General features: G+C 35.7%; 1 protein-coding gene across 2 annotated transcripts in view; it reads left to right on the top strand.

Annotated features, from left to right (window-relative positions):
• The first annotated feature begins 1,404 nt into the window (after nt 1-1,404).
• Nucleotides 1,405-18,782, top strand: part of LOC123717801 (division abnormally delayed protein) — an 80,508-nt gene continuing 63,130 nt past the window's right edge. For both annotated transcript variants that reach the window (XM_045674014.1, XM_045674012.1), the window contains exon 1: nt 1,405-1,678. In XM_045674014.1, the coding sequence (XP_045529970.1) occupies nt 1,555-1,678 (124 nt within the window). In that variant the 5' untranslated portion in view covers nt 1,405-1,554. The remainder of the gene's footprint in view (nt 1,679-18,782) is intronic.

Here is an 18,782-nt window from a genome sequence, read left to right as displayed (position 1 = left end):
GGAACCTAAATATTTCAGTCATCGCGAACTGTTCTCGACTGAGACGTTTTCATCTCGTATACAATAGTATCTTGTACTGATCTTCGTGAGACTTTATCAATGTCAACAAAAATTATGTCATACACATCAATAAACGAATAAAGAGTAATATATATATAAATATAATATGTTATAAGGGATTTTTTTCGATTCGATGCAGAAAATGCAGCGTCTTCGCGTAAGTAACAATTACGTAGTAGTAGAGCATAAATATTGAACGAAATATTAACTTTAATTGTATTACACAACAATTCAAATTTTATTGTAAGGAATAAAATTTAAATGTAAATTCATTGTTAAATATCTGGATCAGAATTTAGCCATAGCTATTACATTATCATATAGTATAAAGTTAAATTTAACCAATACATCAAAATTAGCGTTTATCTTACCTGCGCCTCCGTAAAATCTTATTACCATGAATGTGGAGGGTAAGATTGGTCAGGTTTCTTCAGCCTGCTATCTTCAAGCCGAACGCATAAGATTAAATTTTAAACAGAAAACAAAACACTATATTTTATCGAGTTTTGATACAACAACAAATAAATTGCAAACCCTTTCGTGTCTCCGTTTTCAGTTAATGTGCGTCCATGAATCAGTTTTTCCATACAATTTCTTTAATATATTTACCAAGAAAACTTCTTCTTTGCTTTGCTATGTTGTAAAGTCGAGACATATACTTTCAGCAATTTTATTACAACTCCAAATTTACAACGACATCCAGGTGGGATACAATCTAGCGCTTTTGCACTGCATTATGCGACTGAGCCTTTGAACGCCTGTAAAAGCTAATATTAAACGACGCTTTAATGTAAGCACAATTGTATGCTATATAATATAGTCAATAGTAGCTTTTTATCAGTGAAACTTTTTGTGTATATATGCAATGTGTTAATTTTATGTTTTTTTTTGCTTTATACTTTTAGAGATGTATCTGTTTTTATTAATTAAAATGTAAAAGTTTTATGATTTTATTAAATGAGTGATTCCTCGATTATGTATTAAATATAACTAAAAGCGAGACTACATAAACGTGTAATCGGACCGATAAATAAACATATCATGATTTATTAATATGACGATTATAGCGTTCAGATTCACAATCAAGTCGAATTGATACATCGTCCTGCGGAAATTGTGAAGTCGGTCAAAGTTTCAAGAGTAAGTCTCCCAATCCCGAACAAAAAGAAAATAACATATTCTATAATGTAAAATCATAAATATACTAGTTTGGTAAATGGAAGCAGGTCTCAAATATATAATACCCATTGTCAAATCTAAAAAAAAAATATTTTAGCGAAAGGCAAGCGTAGTCGGCGCTGTTTCGCTACTTCCAGACAGGCGCGGCAGTCCGTACTCCGTTGGCAACGCGGTGGGTTCGCGGTCGTTAGCGTCAGGCCAGTCGTCGTCCGTCAGTCGGGGAATGTGCTCTGATGCGGGAGCTTGTGCCGGTTTTGTAATCGTGTGTGTTGTGTAAATAATAACTTGTGATTTTTACAAACGTCCCGTTTTGCAATGCGGTGTGCGGTGCTGGTGTGTCTCGCGGCGTGCTGGGGCTGCGTCGCCGCCGCCCCTGCGTCTTGCCTCGAACACTTCTTCGTCAAACACAACGTAACAGCTGATGACAGCCAACAGCCAGGTGCGATTTTGCTACACTGTAGCACCTACAATATACTCCATTATTTATTATTATTATATAAACTTCGTTCCGCACATACTTAACAATATAATATCAAAGTATTTATTGGTAAATAATTAGTTCATGCCGGTCACCTTATCGCCTCTACTCTCGCTGATTGTCGTCAAGAGATGTTTCCATTAATTGAATATGTTTACCTTGGAACATTTGATGCTGAATCTTATAAATACTACGAAGCTTTTCCGCTTAAGTTATTTCAAAGTTTTTAAAAGCGCTTTTAACATTCGGTGACTCTTATTATTTTTAAAATGATAAATTTCTGTTTAATTTTTTATTGTATTCTGCCTTACATATATGTAGTTTGATATAATCGTTGTATGTTAAGAAATGTATTTTCTGCCCGCTTTATATATTTAGAGAAATATAGACAAAAGCTAAAATTCTTAACGCTATGTATAGTGTCTACGTAAAAAAACTTGCTACCAATTAACACATTGGTTTTTAGATACATAAAGGAAAAGTGCTGTTTCGATACGATAAATAAAAGAAAACGTAACATCCTTAAAGATGTTTTTTAAGGAAAAGTGATTTTTAGGTTGTAATAGATGTAACATACGGGAGTCTTAATTCGCCATCATCATCATTAAATATAATCGAAATGACAAAACGAAACTTGCTGCCGCTCGCCAATGATTACTTTGATCCAGTACAATTGTTTGATGTCGGTTTATTGCGAAACGTGAGCCATCATTGTTATGATGTAATCCTATACCGAATAAATACATGAACAATCTAATGGTTAGGCGAACTACGACCGCACGAGGCTACATTGCGGCGAACGCTGGACTACAATTATACTGAGGCACGTTCTCAACAATGAAGTCATTGCCAAGTGGTTGTTGCAATTCATTCCTTTATTAATATCCTAGGGTCCTATGGTCTATCGAGCAAATCAATAATTGGAAGGAAAAATATCATCGTGTTTGTTTCTTTAAGTCCCGTCTGGGAGAACGTTAGATTATAGCAGATAATAATATACTTCTCAAATACCGGCGTACACCTTTTTATATAAAAGTAACAACTATGTTTTCGTATTCGATGTTTAGGTAGTAAATATTCGTACAATATTTTGTATTACTCCAACATTGCGTGTTCCTCTATTAAACGGCTCTGATATAATGAGTGTTGAACACGTTGTATTGTGTACATTGCACTATGCAAAGGGGTGCATAGTTAGCATTACATAACGTGTCGGCACTGCACAGTCCGCTTGGCGCTAGAGCCGCGCTGACGGACAGTGATTAGTCATTTACAAATACAATTATTTCCATTGGATCTTTCATTCGTTTAAAATATTATTATACGCTGTATAGCGGGGAATCAGGCAGAGGCCGTGAAGCGTTTAAAACGTCAATCATTTATTCACGTTAAAGGTCTGTATAGATAGACACAGCTGAAGTTCTTCTAATATCGCGATGTCTAACTTAGACAAGTGGTCGCCTGCGGTCGATACGATTGTAATAAGAGTGTAATGACACATGCAAATAAAACACGATAAACACGCTGGCCGTGAACTTTGGCAACGTTTATGAACGGACCAGTGTATACTCGGACGAGCAATAACACGAGAAACGCTTTAACGGCTCATTGTTGAATATCGAATCAATTTTTGATCGTATACGGCGAGGCAGTCGGTTTATCAAAATGGGAGGCGGGGGCGGGCGGTTGAATGGCGGACGGAGGCTTTGTTGGCATTCCTCGGCTCGCGCCTGGGAACAGGCCTACCCTCCGCGCGCGTCTCGCCCCGGCGCATTCCTGCTCTCTCACTTTCATTGTTCTCGTCGGCGCGGGAGGTCGCCGCTCTCAATAAAGGAACCAGTCCTCGACTCCCGACACGTCCGTTATTAGCACTCAGTGGCGAATTCTATTCTAAAAGATGCAATGCCCTTTTTCATCGCATTTAATGCAAGCAATACACGCAAATTAAGCTTCTTATTTGATATAAGCCCGAGCGCACGTGGCATTTAAAAGCTGCCTATTTAAGGCGTAATTACAAGATGACTATTAAAATAGACACTTAACATAAGTACGTAATTTGAATATAGCTATCGGATACTTTATTTTTATTTTTGCAAGGACCCCGTATCCTGGAATGACATTTGTGTAAAACGAGGCAATTCGCTTCGAGGCACTCGCAATTTCAAATGAATTGAAATTGGCTGACGTCAGCGTCAATTGGATAAGTGACGCACGCTTTTAAGGTAGAGATTAATACGAATAATCCCAAATATCATCCTTTGTTAGAAAATCAGACAGATTGAAAAACTGGGACATAAGAGACAAGACAAAAGTCATAGACAAAAGTCATAGAGATGGGCTGGACACATGATAACAGGAAAAGACAAATGGAGTAAATGTGTCACATAATGGTATCCTAGGGAAGGCAAAAGGAGTAGATAAAGACCACAAAAAAGATGGGGAAACATCAGATAAGTCGCAGGAGTGATGTGGAAAAGTGTGGCCCAAGAAAGATATGAATGGAAAAGATTGGTCTTTGCCGACTGGCGAACAGATCTGCAGAAATCAAGCAATATCCAAATATTAGAATAGTGTTTTTTCAACCTACTAATATATGGTTTAGTATAATACTATGTTTATGTGTCTACCTAAGAACAAAAGGTTATATTATTATAACCTTAAAATATAATAACTAAAATATTTTATTAAATTGTCATATATATGGGTGAAATTAAAAAGATCTGTCCCATTGACATAGCGTTTTAACGTACGTCTCCCAATTAATATGTAGATAACTAAAGTCGGTCATTAAAATAATGGAAGCATTTAAGTAAGAATATATTTTTATAGAAGTACAGATAATCTTCTGTTTATTTGTATTTTGAAAGAAAACATGAAATAAAACCCTCGCTTATTTGATTTGATGAGTAATTTAGTTTCAAATTGTGTAGGTCGTTGACGGACACATTGTTAATTCTACTCGGACATATTTCACCACTTTATAATATACAATTACAAAGAATACTATTACAATTTCAATATACAAGTATTATGACAGCGCTATCACAAAATGCTAACTAGCTACCCATTATCGCTGGTCGCAATCAAAGCCTCGAGGTGTCTTCATTGAGGAGAACCACTAGTTTTTTATGTTCGGAATGTGCGTACCTGGCCTCATGCCGCAGGTACGGCATACGGCGGCGGATTTATAACAAAGCTATCGTCTAGGTGGTATTGTTGTCTATAAGAGTTGAAAGGCTATTTGTTTTTGCGGATTACGTGACGAAAATTCTCTCCATTGTTGCATTATTTGTCTTTTGTGCCTCGAAAATTGTTTTAAAAGTCAGGTAGTGAGTTTAAAGTGTCCTCGTGGCCCAGTTAACATACTGCTGAATGGCCCAAATGAAGAGAATACTTCGTTAGCGGGCTGCCAGCGTAAAATGGTAACCATTTCCAACAATTCCAGCCACACCTAAAGTTATTCGGTAAAGAGTTTTAAAAGCCAATCTATTTTTCAATATTTGCTTTTTTATTATCTCATCGGTTTACTGAATTAATTTATGTTCGCAGATGATAGGTCTCAGGTTCAAAGCCCGAATGGCGTGCTCAGGAACTATTTCACATACACAATACATCCGATTATGGTTTGTGTGGCTAAAAACCTAGCGTAACCTCACGTAACCGTATGCCTTATAATTAAAGCCAATCACTTGCTTTAAAAAATTTGGTAAACAGACAGTGTGTGCCCTAATCCCAATTCGGCATGTTTTTTATAGAACAAGAACTCTAAATAGACTCTAAATGCCAGAGGGCTCGCGCGTGCGCTGCCGGCCTTTTAAGAATTGGTACGCTCTTGAAGGACCCTAAGTCGAATTGGTGCAGGAACGTGACCACGCACGCTGTAAAGCACGCGAAACGTTGGAAAAGATACAAATATCTTTAATATCTTTAATCCGGTAAAAAAATTGTTTTCTTTCAATGTGTAAAAGCTATGTTAACCAAAGACTTAATGTTATACTATAGGATAAACGTACTTTCTTAAACAAATAAGTGGCAATATAAAATATACTGCTTAAAATATATTCGTCGGCCTAAAACTCACAATACCAGTGGGACATGGAGTATGGGGTTAAAACTAGAATAAGTCAAGTAACTCAACTGCCACTAAGTACCTGGATTCACCAATTATTTTATAATATAGTTTATGATAAATTGTATCTAATTAATGTTAACACACATGAAACCGACTTGTTATATTTTCTATTTTATGTGCATGAGATTAAAGCGGAAATATTAAACAAATGCATGTGCATTGCACCGGAAACGGCCGTCGTTTACCTTATTTTAATTGTGGATAAGACGCCTTAGACTCCCCTAAACTAGGCTCTGTCATATATATAATATATCTATATACAAATTAAATTTATTCGATTTTATAGTTTATTACATTGAATGAAAGTACATTTTACAATGTACGTATTTTAGCAGTCTCAGGGGTAACCGTTTAAGGAGTATTGACTCATTTAGTGCGTTCAAAAACATTTGAATCTAAACATTGGGGGACCTCAGCTAATTAGTTCCAGTTCTTGTAACAACAAGATTGAATGAAGCTCAGTAGATACAATGCCGATTAAAAACAGTAGCCGTTTAACCAAGAATTCATCCCGGCACTTCCAAGTGAGTATCGGGCTTCCAGGTTACACACCTGATGAGGATATGCACAGGATACACACAAATTATCGCATTTTGGCATCATTCCTTATAATTTTTTTATGAAGGAACTCAAAATGCAATAAACGTATTGTAGATAGATACGTGTCTGGAATAAATTAACAGATATGCGATCATTCGAGTACTCGACTGTCCCTTGTAAGCCTAGAGTCAGAGATCAAAGATCACAGGAATTATACACGACACAATTAGGAAACGACTAGAATGTACTATACTAAGTATTGTTAGTTGTTTTAATACAAATCTTAACCTTTTGTGGCGAATTTATCTTCGCCGCTTCCATATCGTCTCCAGCTCAGTTAATGGTGTCAGATTCTTTAGACCCTAGGTTCGGGGATAGCTGGCCAGCACGTCGAGTTTGCGTCCTATTTCCTTTCCTTTATTGGTTATATGATTCTCTGGTTTATTTCGCCGGAGTGGTCAGAATCTTTTACATTATTATATTATTCACAGTCAATGGAACGAAACTCACGCGACCAATGTATGTCGAGAAGGTGCGAGGTCCTTGACAACTCCATCTCCCCAACATCCATGATGATTTTAATGTACCTATATGAGCACTAGATGTAGGTGTTTTCATCAGTTTCATACCACAAGTTTATCCGCTTCCGCCACCAATTTCGCAATGGCATTAAAATTATAGTTATGTAGCTGCGATTTCACCACTCAAGGTGAAATTATTTGAATATTGTAAGTTTGTTTAATTCTAAATTAAAAGAAATGTTTCGTTCTCAATTGTTCAAATTTTAAACTAGCGTCCAGGAAGTTGCAGCGTTTGCCGCACTGGCCACTGTCCACCGAGTGTAACGTCAAAAAAACTGTTCGTTACCGTCTACTGCGCAAACGCACTTTTATTCATAGATCAATCTAAGTTGAGACGCCAAGTCCACCATTTCTGAGTTAAAATAAATACCTACAGATATTGAGAGAACTACTTACATCGAGTTTGCATACAAAACGTAGGTATCGTTATCCCTATACAAAGTTTCGAGTCCCTCTGATTCACTCGCCCTCGCCCTCTGGCATTGAGAGTGTCCATGGGCGGCGGTATCAGTTAACATCAGATGGGCCTCCTGCCCGTTGGCCCCTATTCGAAAAAAAACTATTTCACTTATTTTATTTCATAATAAAAAAGTGTGTTTATGTACACGCGTTAGAAGTTATACTTCTTTGGCGTAAGATAAAAATCTTTTTAAAATTGTATCATACGTTTGTAGAACAACACTAACAATAGAAAAAAGAAAATGTTGACTACACCTAACTTCAGGGTGTCGGGTTTAAATGACGGTGTGCGCGCGAATCGTACAAATTTACTCTCATAATTTTTCTGTAAGGTAGGAGCGTTAAGAACTTCAAAAAATGCCGCTGAAACCTGGTAACACCCGGGTCTTCAGCCTGCTAATTTGCTCACATGATGTTTTCGGCATCGTATATGCGAGTTAGCACATAGTCGTGCACAGTCGGGGTTCGAACATATGACCTCAGGGTTCACACGCTGATTCTACTAGGCCTTCCTTTTTGTCCTTATTTATCGCTTCCAATATCGCTTCTGTGAACGTATAATATTAATAATAATAATCTTTATTTATTTCTTACAAAAACTTCATACATAAACAAGTTACAACTCTTTATTATTATAAATAAATAATTGTGTTTCTTCTATTGAGGGAAATGCTTGTTTGTGCGAGACTGATGCCTGCTAGCGGAACAACACAAGGTCTTAAAAAGTAGAGAAAATTTATGCTGCACCGCGTGGGGTATGTGTATGTGTGTGAGTGTGTGTATCTCTGTGTACTTAATGTCTAATTATAACCGTCTCGAGACTCTTTTGTTAATCTTATCAAAAAGATAACACATTACTCAAATAACTTGGTCTGCGGTAGCCAAAAAAAGCGTTACATTTAGACACAGTTGACACACAGAAACACTGACAAACAAGATTTAAAATACAAAAAAGTTTGTGGACATGATATGAATAAAAATGTGAATGAGAATGTCTTGCTTTTTTTCAAAGAATACATTTGATCCAATGGAACGACCTCGTAAGAAGCAAGAAGCCCTCATATTCGCTATATAGGCAGAGAAACGAAATGCTTCAAGAAATCTCAGGTCACGATTCAGTTTTCAGACTTCATTCTCTCCCTGAGGAATTTGAGAGACTTCGTATTCGTGCCAGGGACACTTTCAATATTTATAAAAAGGCTAAAGACTTGAACTACGGATACTACTGTGTGATCTTTACAACTGAACCGTACACATTATTTGAAGAAGTCTATTAATGGTGTGCAATTATTTAATCAATTACCGTCTAACATTCATAGTATTAGCGCGTTTAACCAATTCAAAAGGACATTAAAGTATACCAGAATGTCTAGTAGACTAAATAAGGACGGCTAATGGTGACGTGTATCTCGTTCGTATAAACATATTAAATTTCTTAATAAAATATTTTTTTTTGTAAAGAGAAATAAACTTCTTTAAACATTATCTTTAGTTATACTTCTGGTGTTAATATAGTTTAGACAATACTATTAACAATGTCAGATACGTTATGAGTACGTTTGAATAAAACTTTAAAGAATAATAGACGGTCAAATCTCTTTAATTCAATTAATAAAATAAAAAGAATCTAATTTTTAAATTGCAGGGTTTGCGAAACTTCCGGACAACATCATGCATTTATCAAGTGAAGAATTGTTCTTTCAATAGTACTAGTGTTTATAATATTACTTATATCATTATTATAGCTCTTATAAACAATTCAAAAGTATACATCAGCTTTTAATATTTTTATATATGTAATTAACACACACGAATTATACAGTATTTACAATTTTCTTAACCTATTACTATGTAATGTAATAATCTGTAATATTAACAATTAAAAGTAAAAAATAAAAAATCAAAACAATTTTAAAAATTTTGGTCCCTGTGGCATTGTACCTTTAACGCTGGCAGCATTTCCACACTGTACTTCGATCTTCGTTGACCCAGGAAAAAATCACACACAGGTACTACCTACTAGTTGCCAACTTAAATCTTTAATTAGCGCATGCGGACTTGAACCCAACAGCTCAAGAGTGTAGTCCAAGGGAAACAGAATCGAAGTTTTAACGGTATGAAAAGGAAGGCGAAGCTAGGGGACGGTTTCAACCTGGGTATCAGAGTGTAAAGGGCTTCACGGGTCATGTTACAATGTGGCTGAGTCATGAGTCAATCGACTCCTTGGTAATTAGTGTGGTTTGCGGTTACCTGCACTGAGTAATATGTTAAGTGAATGTTATTCAAATTAAATCAATGTTTACATTGCATATAGTCCAACGCGTTTGCGTTTATGAGCGAACTGGAACCACATTCACTTGAACTTCTTGGGTTTGATATTGTAATAATTGCAACGCACTTGCGAGCCTTCTGGCAATGTGAGTGTCCATGGGCGTTGGCATCGCTTCACATCAGGTGAGCCTCTTGCCCGTTTGCCTGCTATTACATAAAAAAAAACAATTTCGTTTTCTTTTGTTTCAATATTTATTTATTTGTAAACACTTCGTTGCATTATATAAAAAATTAAACATAATTAAATAGAAAGGAGGGCAACTGGCGGCCTTATCGCTTTCGATCGGCAACTTCTTCCAGGCAACCTCTGTGAGAAAAAAAAATTAAATTAGATAAGGTAGACAAGAAGTGCAAAAAAATATTACAGAACTAAACAATATTGTGGTTATCACAAAGCAGCGGATGATCTATTAAGATTAGTTCCCGCGACGAATAATTGCAAACTGACAACTTGCACGGTTATTAGTAATATCACTTTAATATTTTACATAAAAATACTTTAGAGACATTTCTCAGAGAATGCACATCAAAAGGTATAAATTACACCTGGCGAACGTGGTTTTGCCATGTATATTATTTATAGCAAACATTTTTTTAATTCATTAAAGATAACTGTAATAAAAAATAGGGGTTGTTCGTAGAGGGGTGACAATTAAGGGTTGTATGTATTTTTGTATGCTGTATCATAAGAAATTGGGGTGGACACTCGTTATCACTTAGGGGTTTGAAAGATAGATAGCCGATTATCAGACTTACTGAATTTGCATAAAAAGCTAAAAACACGAGATATATAGATTTTATATATATTGTGCTTTGCCAGTGTGTTTTTGAAGGCCCAGGACGGGAAAAATCATCAAAGCTGATAGCGTACTACAGTGTACTGCGCTGAGCAACTCTTAGCTACTTGTAGTTCTCACCTGTGATTTCTTGAGCAAACAATCAAAGCAGTCTCTATTTAGGAAGCGAATTATCGCCCCTGAGTACTTAATTATCACGGGAGAGGTATCTTATCTTCAAGTACTCGCCGAGATACCGTCAAGAGCCAATTGCCTCGATTAGATTAAATCAATTCATCCGTGACAGTGAAATGGTTCACTTCCTGTCAATTCCCGTGACGTCATACCTCGTTATATGAATGATACTATGACCTATTGTGCGTACCTTCCGGCAGAGGTATCGGGGTTTATTGTCCTAATTCATACCCCTTACAGTGAGCGATGGATAATGAAGCACATTTATTTATACGTATAATTATTTCAAAATTATTTAATCTTTAAATACTACATACATTTGTATGCATGCATAGGGAAACAGTTTGTATGCATACATAACTCAATTCCGTACGCTCGCTAAAACAGCCCGAGCTGAGCTGTAAAGACCCTGAAGGTCAACAGCGAGATTCCATTTTTAAAAAAAACTTTGTATTTGTAATTTTTTATATATAATAGGGGGCAAAAGAGCCTGGGGAACGCCCAAAAAGGGCAGTCATCGCAGCGTTGCCGGCCTTTGAGGGTGGAGTACGCTCGAATTTTGAGGAGTCGGAGGTTGTATCTCTCAGGGAAGATCCCCAGCGGGAGTCGATTCCACAGTTCGCTAGTTCGCAAAAGAAAATGCCTTGTACAAAACTTGTATTAACTAAATTCGTAATATTCTAAAACATATCTACAACAAATGCAAGGTAAATTTATTTATAGACATATCAAATATATGCGCACAGACCTTGACCCTGTTCAGGTCACCCGCGCTCTGCAAGGGTCTAATGCCTCAAATTACATACAACAATAGGAACTTCAACGTAATGGAATACTCTTTTCAAAGTTAATAACTTTCTAGAGTTACTCTATTTCGGATTGAGAATTTATGAGTTCACACGTAATGACACAAGAAGCCTAGAACAATTTTGTTTGATTTTAATATATTTATAGACGCAAAACAGTAAAAAAAACAAAATATGTTCATTATGGAATATAAGTTACACTACACTTAATCCACGTCATTAAATTGAATCGGTAGACATGCCTACTCATCAGCAAAGACAGATGGTGGCCAAGAGAAAAAGCCGGCGTAAAAAACTTTCGGTAGTCTTTTAAAATATCAAATCATCATACAAAATCACTATGGCAAACATAGAAGAAAGCAGAAAGGAGGGAGATATGGTCCGCTCTATATTTGAATTAATTACAGAACTGAACGGAAACCTCGCAGTCCAGATTCCGGAAGCGGCACCTGTCCTGGCATGACGTGTGAGCCAGCCATCGTTTTACCCAATTATATTTGAGATAATTAAACAGCCGTTCTAAAATAAAATAAATACTGTACGACTCAACTGTACAGAAACCGATGCAGACCTATAGACTGGTGGTACCTTTCTGGGCACGACGCTCAAACATGACCGACCTGCCTAAGTGTAAGAAAACTCCTATATAATTTGTGAGAACGCTAACACTTGAAATAGAACCTTTAGGACATGAGGTCAACGCATTTGTAAACCTTTTTCTTTTTAGCTATTCAATGCTTCAGAATGCTAAAAGGTCTAGACTTGGCAAATTCCCTATTCCTAGTCATATGTAACTCTGTATTTCGCTACCACATCAGCAACTGCTTGCACATAGAGAAAGAAGTCTTGTTTCTAGCTGTCGGAAACTTACTTGAACAACAAATTAAAATAATTTACATCGACAATTCATATTCGTTTATCATTTGTTCAGTTTTACATAAATACTTCTTCTGTTACAAATTTCATTATAATAATGCTTTTGAAATCCTTCAGTTGTTAAACGCAAAGATTGGCAGATTATCAAGTACATAAAACTTATTATCTCATATTGTTGCGTTATTCAATCCGTAGTCACCGTACGCAGTTGACGATACTTTACAAATTAGAAGCTTATTTAGAGAATCTTAAATGTACGACAAAATCAATTAAAAAAGCGTGCTTTAATATAGATTAAGCTGCTAAGTGGTACAAAGTACTGTAGTATTTTTATTGCACTTCATTGCAAATGTAAGATTGGCATTCCAACTGAAATGTACTTTTAATTTATACATCAATTACATTAATGAAGGTGCAACGTACTTCATAAATTATATACGTGATAAAAAACTAATATTCATAATATTAGTTTGTTTTATTTAACGACATTCGAGTATGGGTACATAATATACTTGTAAAGTTGGCGGAAGATGTGTTGCTTTTTAGTAGTTCAAAGATTTTTTTGTAACTCTAGAATAGAAGAATAGTTTAGAGGATTGATTAATCGTCTCGCATTTTTTGAAATGCCTTTTCAGCTACCCATGCAAAGTTTTACAAATACATATCTACTATTAAACAATACATCCTGGATTTATCTAGATTTTAACTGAATTCCTTAATATTCACACCCCGGAATAATGTGCAGTATTAATTCCTTAATAATTGTGTGCGCAAATTCGGTTGTTTTATTAGCGATTTGTACATCTTTCGTGCGTTTAAACCTTGCAGGAATGAACGCAGTGCGGATTTTACAACCTAACTCCTCACGTTAGCACCGAGCAGTACCGACTGGTACAGCTTACTTTTAAGTAACCACGCAATATCTACCTAAATGCTTTTCAAATACTTAATGATATTTGTACTTATTATTTATTATCATTAAAAATGACCTCTTTAACATAATACTGATAACATAAATTAATATAACAAAAAAAAACAATAACTAACCTTAAAAATGTGTGCGTGTACACACGGAAGAAGTGAAATTTCTTTATGACCTTATATTTCGCTTTGCAACTTTACAGAAATTGGTTAAATAAAGTTAAATAAGATAAAATTTAACAAAAGGCTTTTATTATCATAGACATGAATACAAATCATACAATTATTTCAATTTACCTTATCACTACTAAGATTATTACCGAATTTCAATAATTGTAATAGAATGATTACTGTCATTGTTATCGTTATTATATATTTTTGTTATTAATGGCTTTGAATCAATCGTGGTGACAAGGAAAAGATGGCGTGTAACCGAAAAATATGACGGTAATTTTTCCACTTCAAATATATTATTAAAAGGAGTACCTTTAGGCAAGGTTCTGAAGATGACATCGTTCCCCCTTTGGTAATTAACTAATTAAGACTAATTATTTGTCGGAGATAGCTGGCAGCCCTTCGGTGATGTCGACTAACCTTTTTGCTATTTCCTTAAAAAGCCTTATAGCGCTAGCTCCCCTCGGACCAAGGGTATCAACACCGAATTGGACAAAAACATATTTGGAGTCTAGACCCTGTATTTGCATCATTTATCTTTTCCAGCCGCATCTTTATTTGTGTGGTAAAGTCAATACTAAAATCTATCGCTTTTGAAATAACGTTGTTACTTTGTTGCTTGTCTACTTCGTCTTGCAGAATCAAAAGAAAACATATAACAGTATGAATATAAGGGCTCTATATTTGAACTAACAGCACATGTATAGTGTATATACATTAATTAGTTACACACTCTCACCTCGCTTTAAAATCTCTTTCGTACATTCTCGCAGTCTTCAGGCTTGAGGACAACTCACCGAAGCTGATCACCACTGTACCGGACACATAACTCAACAGATAGTACCTTTGTTTTCCGTTTGTTGTATGCACTAAAATATTATGTTTACATCAAAGAGGTTTTAATGTTACGTACACTGTTAATAATACGCGTAGTAATAATGCGGTAGGTTGGTTGGAGAGCTTGGAAATATCTGCTAATCTTTGTCGTTCTGTTAGGGTCTCAGATCGAATAATATTACGAATTAGTATATAATTACTAGCTGCCCCCGCGAACTTCGTTTCTCCTTAATATGGTTTTAGTTAGCCTTAATACCGTGACACGAAATAATAATTTCACTGAATTATCGTCACTATAATTTGAATTTGATTTACACTTCGGTCTAAGTAACACGTGGTTGGCTATGCTAACACCAAAAATTAAAAAAAAAGTAGAAATAATTGAATTTCACCGTATTTCCTTTACTACAAAATAAATTTAATTTATACTTTAGCCTCAATAACACGTGGTAATCATGATATTGAATTGTAGCTTATATGACACGTTTGTCGGGTTACCGTAGCAGTGCCATCTATTGATTACTTACTCAATCCAGTCGAAAAGTATCGACATCTGTTAGAATCTTTTGGAGTTAACAGATAATTGAGACTGTCCATTAATTATAGACAAATAATTTGCAATAAAATAAAATTGCGACTATAATTAAAGATCTAAGCTATTCTATCTCTTAAGTGGGACCTGATCTGACTGACTGATCACGGTGTGCCAATTTAATTTAAAATCGGTTAAGTAGTTTAGGAGTCCATCGCGGACAAACATCGTGACAGAAGATTTATACATATTAAGATGTATATTGTGAGAATTATCTGTACTTATTCTGTTAAAAGTCTAATTATTATGAGGGGCAATGTAAGATTACCAAATGAATGTTTAATATAAATATAGGTCATAATTTCATGAAATTGAAATTGACTAGAGCAGAAAACGTTTCTTATTTTTGAAAGTTGCGACAAAAGTTATTGTTCTTTCAAAACACGGAAAAGGTATACATTTTACTTTTATATCTTCAGTTGATATTATGGGAATTTCGGAAGTTAGACAACAGGACGAGAGAATAGAGGAACACAACACATTTATACTTGGCTACATTGGATGTACCCGGACAATATGGGGTGGCATTCATAATACACAAGTCGCTAAAAAACAATATAGAGAGCTTCATAGGAACAAAAGAACGAGCAACTCTCTACATGAACCTTGAAGGACACAAGATATCAATTATACAAGTATACAAAAATAGCCATTTATGGAGGAGGTCTTTGGGTAAAGACTCCGGGATTCCTGTTAATTCATAAATATATATATTACGTTACTATATTATAATTTTATTACTATATTATTATTATTGCTTCCATAATCTAAGCTAACCTACTAACAGAAATCAATGTGGTAACTATAATATACCAACTGCAAACTTTTGTAGAACAGGAAATAAAAAGGCTTATTATTATTATTATTATTTTCATTTTCAAATAGGCCTACAATCCCTCGAAGCTAAAAAGACTAAGCAAAATGGACAAATCGTTTGACTTTTTTATGATAATTAAATATTTATATGTGAAGAATTTAATAAGTTAAATATTCATTGATAAGTGAGCATTAGTTGTGGAATGGCAAGTTAGAAATCCAGTTAAAGTATAACCTAGGTCATTAGGCTCATAACGATGGAAATTCTCAATACAGAAAGTGTTCACGTCAATATATAATCTGTAGAAAAGGCATTCGTTGACAACCGTTTTTATTCTATATTATATAGAACCACCCCAGTACCAGCTCCTTCCACTTGACCGTATCCAACGAAGAGCGGTTCGAATCGTCGATGACCAATCCCTCTCCGAGCGGCTCGATCCTTTGGCGTTGCGTAGAGATGTGGGGTCACTCTGCATCTTCTACCGCATTTACCATGGAGAGTGTTCAGAGGAGTTGTTCGGATTAATACCTGCAGCTGAGTTTCAGCATCGGACGTCGAGGCAAAATACAAAATTCCACCCGTATCACCTCGACGTCCGACGTTCCACGACTGAGCGTTTCTCAAGGCAAATTTTGCCGCGCACCACCGCTATGTGGAACCAGCTGCCCACTGAAGTATTTCCGAACCAATTCGACTTAGGGTCCTTCAAGAAAAGAGCGTACAAATTCTTAAAAGGCCGGCAACGCACTCGCGAGCCCTCTGGCATTGAGAGTGTCCATGGGCGGCGGTATCACTTAACATCAGGTGAGCCTCCTGCCCGTTTGCCCCCTATTTTATAAAAAAAAAAAAAAAGAACTTACGAAAAAAAAAACTTGCGTGGGCGGGAGGCGCCTGACACCTTTCCGTGTCTCACCTGGCATTCCCTACCTTTCTTTTCTACACAATTTCACACAACAATATGTATACAAGAGTTAATAAATATTATTATTTTCCTTTATTAAAACCAAAATGGTCTCACGGCAGCGATTGAAACTAATCCTCTCGTGTAAATGATGTTTATTTTGTGTCGAAACGGTAAGAAAACGGATTTCCTTGGTTTTAGACTGATGTTGTTGAATCTTATCTATAAAGTTTAATAAATTCTCTAATACGATGTAATTAAAAGTCCTTGTACTGTAGATTTCAATTGACCAGGCAGTGCGAAGCCAACGTCTAAGATATCTATGTTATAAAAACTTGAATATATGATTTATCTTGATATAAAATCGTAATTTTTACAATTCGCGTCTCTAGATACGAATCGACATTCAAATGTCCGACTCTAAATTATATTTCTATTGGTCTTTATTAACGCAAAAAATGGCGATCGTTTAACTGCGACATGTGTCTTTGACACGAGCACTGGTTGGTGATATCACCATTAAATAAATTAAATACAAAACGTTGATTGGTTACGTAGGTAATAAACGGAATATTAGTCTTCATTTAGATTATTATAATGAATAATCATTACGTACAATATGTATATTGTAGCTTTATTTAATTAAACAGAATATATACAAAAGATTTGAAAAAATTGCCAGATTAACATATTAATATTTACATTTCATTGGATCAAGCAAAGTTAGTTCTTCCTGTATTATGGCTACCGGCAAATATCTTGAACAAATGTCATTGCCTGCGCATAAGCGATATTTAGGTATCACTGGGAGGGGGGAGGTGGCGGGAGAGTGACGTCTCGATCGCGTGATTGGTAAATCAGTTGACGTTTGTGTCCCGCGCTGTGTACGATGCGCAAACTTTCCCCCACTCCCTTGTTTAATGCTCAAGAAGTTTGCCGGTATCTATAATCTTGACTACAAGTATAGTGGTGGTAGCGTAATTTTGTTTAACCTAAAGTTGTTAACGTTATTAAATACTACGAAAATAATACAATAGACTAAAATGTAACTTCATACTAAAAATATACAAAAAGAAATATGAAGCTGACGCTTGGTTCTCTGATTTTCCGAACAAATGTTGCACAAGTATTTTGTCAAAGTAGCGATTACTTCTACGTAATATATTAAATTTATTCACAAACACATTTAATTCCTTCAAATTCCGAACTGTAATTCACAGAAAGCGTATCAGCACTCACATTCCACATTCTGAATACGTTTTCAAACCGAAAAGCTTATTGTTTTAAATAAACTTCATGAAAGCCGCGCACATAAAGGCCGTTGCAACATACCCTACATCACTCTTAGAACAGGTCATCGGTATTTAAAATTGGCACTTTTTGCTGTGTAATAAAGTGTATTTTACAGTACACATATGACGAATCATCCTCTAAAGCAACCCTGCTGATCTCTCAGTAGCCGTATTCCATTAAACATTCACCAAATCTCTGTTATGACTGTTCATATTGGTTAAGTACTTTTAATGAAAATCGCATACTTGAAGTGAGGCGAGCTTTTTTAATTATGTTGATGTCGTCAATAAAATGGAAATTATATACATTTTAATTAACTCGAATGTTTAAGCAATTGTTACATCACTTGTCTCAGTGAGGATTGGTTTTGTTTGTCATACGATCTCCTGAGGCTAGAAAAGTTAAAGATGTCATAATCATAGTCATAAAGTGATTTTAAACGATATGAGTGTTACACTTCATATATGTTCCGTGTAATTAAGGCATATATAAGTCGAAAGTCAAGAAATCCTTTCGAAAGCGTACGTTCGCGGAAATTTAAATGACTTTAATTGCATCAAATTTCCTTTGAAGTGGTGAAGCCAGGTTTGATCTCACGGTTTTTGTCGCCCACGCAATGGCTCTACACGGTCACAACCACGTGGCCACGCTCTCGTTGCTCAACTTGTGGGAAATGTGACCAAATTGTCCATGTTAATTTGGTTGACACGTACATTATGCCAATTGCGATTGTGTCAAACGCACGACATACTTTAAAAGGATATGTGTCAAAGTGTCCCATTGTTTTGATATTGACCGGATTTGTAATCGATTGTCGTTTTAAATAATTTT

This window comes from Pieris brassicae, chromosome 13 (genome assembly GCF_905147105.1).
Source record: "Pieris brassicae chromosome 13, ilPieBrab1.1, whole genome shotgun sequence".
Lineage (NCBI taxonomy): Eukaryota > Metazoa > Arthropoda > Insecta > Lepidoptera > Pieridae > Pieris > Pieris brassicae.
This window is presented reverse-complemented; position numbering and strand designations above follow the sequence as displayed.